At 38.5% G+C, this 7,683-nt stretch overlaps 1 protein-coding gene across 1 annotated transcript; it reads left to right on the plus strand.

Annotated features, from left to right (window-relative positions):
- Nucleotides 1–4,282: 4,282 nt before the first annotated feature.
- LOC133332660 (uncharacterized) lies at nucleotides 4,283–5,062 on the plus strand (the record flags this gene model as incomplete). Its single annotated transcript, XM_061541039.1, has 1 exon — nucleotides 4,283–5,062. A coding segment is annotated over exon 1 (780 nt), but the record flags the coding sequence as incomplete, so codon positions are not given.
- Nucleotides 5,063–7,683: the final 2,621 nt, after the last annotated feature.

Here is a 7,683-nt window from a genome sequence, read left to right on the forward strand (position 1 = left end):
ACAGATTATAAAAATAAAATTTATAAAAAAACCAGTGAGCGGAGCAGTATAGTCGGACGGGGCCGACCATATGATACCCTACACAACTTCCACGAAAATCTAACTTTCTATGGTTCTATATTCAGAGCTTTGCCAATATTTCGCGATCTAATTGTAATATTCTAATATTCAGTAGACGGGGACTGTACTTGTCCAGATTCTCTTTACCGTGGGTTATGTTGCGATGTTGGGCTTTCAATTGTAGCCTATGGGTCGAATCGAAGAAACACCCAAAAAAATAAGTTTTCGGTCCACTTCATCCCAAAATTATTATCTGATCATCACCGAAAATTATAGGCGTTGTCCTGGACCATAACTGGAATCTAATGGAAAATTTCCAAGCGATCAGCGCTATATTTCCGCCTTCTAGTGTGGTAATGGGTTACTAAATAATATCTAAATACGCAAGCACCTGTAAATATTTACGTGTAACTCCCACATCTGAGCACATACGACCATATAATTGGTATCAATTTAAAGGTCAACCACTCCTCTTCAACATATGGCCAATTTCTCGGGTCTAGGCCCTTCAGGAGCAAATATATACGCCATACCATACAAATTTTGTCATTTTTCACACAAAAGTCAGGGTCCATTTGACCCGCCAAATATTGATTAATCCTTATCAAAATAGGCATGCTTATTCTTTGGACCAATCCCCTTCTCCATGCATACGCATACTTACTTAGCTGGCTTGTTACAGAACGGTTGTTCCATAAGCCGAGCTTAAAAAAGATTTCCAACCGCGTCGGTCTTGTGCGCTAGTCCACCAATTTGGAAGACCACGTTCAAAGATGTTGTTTTCTACTTGGTCTTTCCATCTAATTCGGGGCCTTCCCCTTCTACGGGATCCATCAGTAGGCTCGTTTTTATATTCCTTTTGAGCTGGGGCATTTTCATTCATCCGCACAACATGACCTAGCCATCGTAGTCGCTGCAGCTCAATACGACTGACTATGTCGATGTCCGCGTATAAATTGTAAAGCTCGTGGTTCATTCGACGCCGATATTCACCGTCGACGCAGATCGTAGATCTTTCGGAGAATTTTTCTTTCAAACACCCCAAGAGCTGCCTCATCTGCTTGCGCAAGTATCCATGCTTCTGACCCATATAATAGCACGGGCAGTATCAGCGTCTTGTAAAGTGTGACTTTGGTCGGGCGGGAGGTGGCCTTGTTTCTAAACTGCTTACTTAGACCATAGTAGCATCTGTTGGTCATCACAATCCTTCTCCGAATTTCAAAACTGATGTCATTCGTTTTATTTATGACGGTACCAAGGTATATAAAGTCTTTAACTACCTCGAAGCTGTAGTTCTCAAGTTCCACAGTTGGTCCGAGTCTATTGGACGTCTTGCGCGTTGATACCATCAGCTTGGTCTTCTCACCGTTTACTGCCAGACCCACTATGACAGACTCCTTTTCAATTTGTTCAAAGGTGGCTGTTACCGCTCGCAATGTATCGATGTCATCGGCGTAGGCGAGTAACATGTGTTGTTTGGTGTACAGAATGCCATTTCTGTTCACGTCTGTGTCTCGTGTGACCTTTTCCAGCAGGATGTTAAAAAGATCACACGACAAACTGTGATGTTGCCTGAATCCTCGTTCGGTATTGAAGGGCTCCGATAGGTCCTTTTCTAGTTTAACTGCTGACCTTGTGCCACCTCTATAGTTGGCACATATCGTCTTGTCTCCTTTTTTGTGCACGGGACACAGGATGCTGAGGTTCCAATCATTGGGCATGCATTCATCTAGCCAAAGTGTGCTAATCAATTGGTGTATGCTCCTGACCAGCATCTGGCCACCAGTCTTGAATAGTTCGGCTGGTAACCCACCGGCTCCTGCTGCTTTGTTGTTCTGGAGTAGATGAATTGATTTTATGACCTCATCTTGGCTAGGTGGTATACACTCTATACCATAATCTCTTATTGGTTCTGGGGTATCTTCGTCATCGCCACTATTTGATACTAGAAGCTTTTCGAAATGCTCCTTCCAGATCCTCAACACGCTGTCTGGTTTCCTTCTTCATCTCCACAGAAGGATGTTGGCGTTTTACTCGTTGGTGAAATTTCCGGACTTCATTCTGATTCCTGTACATCTCGATTTGCTCACGCTCACGTTTTTCTTGTTCTTTCTTCTTTTTTCGAAAAACACGTTTCTCCTCTCTCCTTTTCTCCCCGCTTTGGCTGCCGAGAGTGGGCAACTATTCCGACGCCTCAACCCAATTTTTTATAGTTCTTGTGGGTGAACTCGCGGCACATATTAGCTCACTATTTCATCGGGTGATGAGAATAGCTCCCTGGTGGCACCGGGGGGAGGTGTCAACAATTGAGATGAAAGAGGGACCAAGATAAGCTTGGACTTCGCCATACGTCTACGACGTATACGTTGTGACAACAATCATTCACACTTATATCATCCATTAGTACCTAAGGCAAGGTTTGACTAGCGATAAGTAAATCGACTTTCGACTAATCGATTTTTATACCACACAGTGGTACAGGGTATTATATTTTTGTGCAGGCAAAAGGAAACGACATAGACACATGGATCCGTTTGAGAATATGCATAGAATCACTTTCTAAGTTGATTTATGCATGTCCGTTTGTGTTAAATTGTAAAATTACAGGTCGCATTTATGATCCGAATTTAATGAAAATTGGCACAGGTCACTTATTCGGCCCAAGGACCAACCCTATTGAAATTGGGAATAATCGGTTCAGATTTAGATATAGCTCCCATATATATTCGACCGATTTAATGTAAATGCTGCACCAAATTCGCTATATATCTTTCGATTTGCACGAAATTCGGCAAAGCGTACTGAATTATTTCTAGAATGAAATTTGGTTCAGATTTAAATATAGCTCCCATTTACCGATTTAAGATAAATGATGCACCATAGTCCCTATATATCTTTCGATTTGCACGAAATTTTTCGTGGCGCACTGAATTCGGTCTAGAACGAAGTGTGTTAAATTTCGTGAAAATAGGTTCAGATTTCGATATAGCTCCCATATATAGTCCCTATATATCTTTCGATTTGCACGAAATTTGGCATAGTGTACTTAATTAGATTTAGAATGATGTATGTCGAGTTTCCTGAAATTCGGTTCAGATTTAAATATAGCTCGCGTATATATTTTCGTCCGATTTTAAGTAAATGGTGCACCAAAGTCCTTATATATCTTTGGATTTGCACGAAATTTGTCATAGCGTACAACATGAAGTGAAGAGTGATGTGTGTTAAGTTTCGTGAAAATCGGTTCAGATTTCGATATAGCTCACATATATATTTTCGACCGATTTTATGTAAATGGTGCACCAAAGTCCTTACATATCCTTGGATTTGCACGAAATTTGGCATAGCGTACTGCATGCAGTCAAGAGTGATATGTGTTAAGTTTTGTGAAAATCGGTTGAGATTTGGATATAACTCCCATATATAGTTTCGTCCGATTTTATGTAAATGGTGAACCAAAGTCCCTATATAGCCTACGATTTGCACGAAATTTGGCATATCATACTGAATCGAGTCTAGAGCGATGTGTGGTAAGTTTCGGGAAAATCGGTTCAGATTTCGATATTGTTAGGATACATATGTACAATATACCCAAAGTGGTGAAGAGTGTCATATAGTCGGCCCAGTCCGACTTTACTTTACTTACTGCTTTTTTTTAATTAATGTCTTATGTTATTAGTTTTATAAATCCAAGACTTATGACATTAAAATCAGCTCCTTATGGTCTTAAAATGAAAATAACAATTAACGGCTTATGGTTTTAGATTTTCTTCTAATCCACGCCTTACTGTCTTAGAGTTTTGTTTTATTTTAAGTCCACTCTTCATTGTATAATATATTTTCATAAATCCACGCCTATTTGATTGTTAATATTATTAATATTTTCCGACTTCTTTCCTTTCCATTTTTATAATATCTAAATCCTTCTTTCTCTCCATATTTGCAGATTCCAAAAATCGTTCTTCCCAATTGAAGAAATTTGTTTGGACCAAAGAATGACACCATGCTTGGTTTCCAATCAAACTGTCTTTTGCTAAGCCTAACAACAGTACAGTACACACGTCCAGACCTCATTACTCACTATTACAACGACAAAAAATATTCAAATTTTTTGAAAGCATTAGAAAATCAGCAACAAAAATCGTTTCTCCCAAAATTATATGCTCACTTGATATCAAAACGTTCCACTAGGATATCAAATAACTACTCACGGGAAAATACCATGTTTAACTACGCTGAGGCACCAGTGACACCAAAACCACATCACAATGACCAATGGTTGAAAATACCACGACCAACAACAGACTTGTATCAACAAACACTTCTCCACACAAACTATTCGCAACCACAGAAACAAAAACAACAGCAACAACAACTGCAACCACAACTACAGCGACGACGACAACAACGAACAACACGCGATAAACAATTCAAAATGGTAGCGGATGACAATGTTCAGCAGCAACGTTTTAACACTCAACTGAACAACGCCAATAATGTGGGAACAACAACAACAACATCGAATGCCCCATTCCCATCGTCATATACCATTACACCGGTCATTTCACAAATTCTTGCAACCCCAATGAAAACATCAGCAACAGCTGCCAGTAATGCCATTACTTCAACACGTTCCCCCTACATGTTGTTAACAACGTCAGCAGTAACAGCTGTAACCTCAACATTGGTCAATAGCAGCAGGGTGGGCAGTGGTGCAGCCATGATTGCATCAGCAGCAGCATCTCTACCACCGACGACTCCAGCTTCTTCTTCCTACCCGCTAAACATCAGCTATGCAATGACCTCGTCCAGTGCATCGTCATCATCATCATCAACACCCACAACGATGTTACCCTCAACAGGATCTGTGTTCTTTGAAGGTGATCTCCTGCCCACGGTATTTGTCAGTGGCAATGGCAATGGAAACAGCAGGAATAACACAACCAGCGTAACGGGTATGATGGAGGACGATGATAATTTGAATTCGTTCTATTTTTATGAGGTAAGTTTTTGCGGGGGATAATCTTTAAGAAGAATTTGTTTTTAAATTAAAATGGAAAATAAAATTAGATTGCAGTTGTAAGCGTTGCAGTAGAAAAGGAACATTATTTACCTATGTGTTTGCGGTGACATTAAAAATAGAAATTTTATAATTCGAAAAAAAAATATTTATTTTAATTTATGTAAAAACATGATCGTATTCATGTGGCATAGGACACCGCAACGTATGATTACCGTAAATATGTATAATACGCCATGGTGAACAAAATAAGACTTTTTATGAGCTAAGAAAAATTCTGGGAAATACATGAAATCTTTATTTGAATCGATAGTAAGTAATTTCGTGTTTGAAGATTATTTCATATAAATGTTAACTGCGACTGCTTAAATTCTCCATCCGCTTAGCATAATTTTAACATACTCTCATAAATGGGAATTTCGGCAGGGGAACATACTGCAGATATTTGACTGTGAAAAACTAGTAAGGAAAGCAGTAAAGTCGGACGGGGCCGACTATATGATACCCTTCACCACTTATTAATCAGGACTATTATCATGCAATTGGATAAAATATGTGATATTTATCTAAATGTGAATCGACCTAGATCTATCCATAAACATGTTATTCGTTTGTTGTTGTTCGACTTCAAACAAATATCAATAGTTCATACTTTATGCTATGGCTGTACTTCTAGAAAACGCAACTACGTTTTTCTATGCTCAATTTTGTACGTTGTGCAAAATTTGATGTCAATCTGACAAACATGAGGAGTTTGATGCACAATTTACTTAGCTATTTCCAAATATGAACCGTTTTCAACGAAATTTTTCACAGCTTAGTTTATACTAAGACATAATTCTGGATTAAATTCAGTACGCTATGCTACATAAGAACTTTGGTACATTATTTACATTAAATCGGACGAAAATATATATGGGAGCTATATCTAAATCTGGATCGATTTTCTGGAAACTCAACACACATCATTCCAACATCAATTCAGTACGTTATACCAAATTTCATGCAAATCGAAAGTAATATGTGGACTTTGGTGCACCATTTACATGAAATCGGACGAGTCTATATATGGGAGCTATATCTAAATCTGGACCGATTTTCACGAAACATGGCAGACATCATTCTAGGCTCAATTCAGAACATTATGCAAAACTTCGTGCAAATCGAAAGATATATAGGGACTTTGGGGCACCATTTACATGAAATCGGACGAAACTATATATGGGAGCTATATCTACATCTGGACCGATTTTTTCGAAACTTGGCAGACATCAGTTTAGGCTCAATTCAGTACTTTATGCCAAATTTCGTGCAAATCGAAAGATATATAGGGACTTCGGTGCACAATTTACATGAAATCGGACGAAAGTATATATAGGAGCTATATCTACATCAGGACCGATTTTCTCGAAACTTGGCAGACATCAGTTTAGGCTCAATTCAGTACTTTATGCCAAATTTCGTGCAAATCGAAAGATGTATAGGTACTTTGGTGCCTATATCGGACGAAAATATATATGGGAGCTATATCTAAATCTCAATCGATTTTCCCAATTTCAATAGGGTTCATCCTTGGGCCAAACAAATGAGCTGTGCCAAATTTCATCCAAATCGGATCATAAATGCGACCTGTACTTTGTTTACAATTTAACATGGACAGATAAACGGACAGACGGACGGACGGACATGCATAAGTCGACTTAGAAAGTGATTCTATGCAAATTTTCAAAAGGAACCATGCGTCCTTTTGCCTGTTACAAACATATGCACAAAGACATAATACCCTGTACCACAGTGTGGTGAAGGGTATAAAAATAACCCATTCGAAAGCCATAAAGGAAAACGTAAAAAAGTTTTGATATTTTGGGTTTCGGAGGAAATTTTGATTGAGGGTCATTGATGGAGTGCAGATTAGATGTAGAAAAGGGTTTTTGGTCATTCGAACTATAAGTATCCGAATGGTACTAAAACATATTAAATTTGGTATAGTTTCGCATCATGTGAATGGATAGAGCTAAAAACTTTGGAAATTTGGAATGCGAATTAAGATTGAGAAGTAGGATCGATATAGGGAGATACATTAAATCGGACAAAAATATATATATATCCAGATCTGAAGCGATTTTCACGAAACTCAACACACATCATTCCAACATCAATTCAGTACGTTATACCAAATTTCATGCAAATCGAAAGTAATATGTGGACTTTGGTGAACCATTTACATGAAATCGGACGAAAATATATATGGGAGCTATATCTAAATCTGGACCGATTTTCACGAAACATGGCAGATATCACTCTAGGCTCAATTCAGTACAGTATGCAAAACTTCGTGCAAATCGAAAGATATATATGGACTTTGGTGCACCATTTACATGAAATCGGACGAAACTATATATGGGAGCTATATCTACATCTGGACCGATTTTTTCGAAACTTGGCAGACATCAGTTTAGGCTCAATTCAGTACTTTATGCCAAATTTCGTGCAAATCGAAAGATATATAGGGACTTCGGTGCACAATTTACATGAAATCGGACGAAAGTATATATAGGAGCTATATCTACATCAGGACCGATTTTCTCGAAACTTGGCAGACA

This window comes from Musca vetustissima, unplaced genomic scaffold, assembly GCF_032173495.1.
Source record: "Musca vetustissima isolate MV318-11 ecotype Yass unplaced genomic scaffold, APGP_CSIRO_Mvet_v1 utg171142, whole genome shotgun sequence".
NCBI classification, from domain to species: Eukaryota; Metazoa; Arthropoda; class Insecta; order Diptera; family Muscidae; genus Musca; species Musca vetustissima.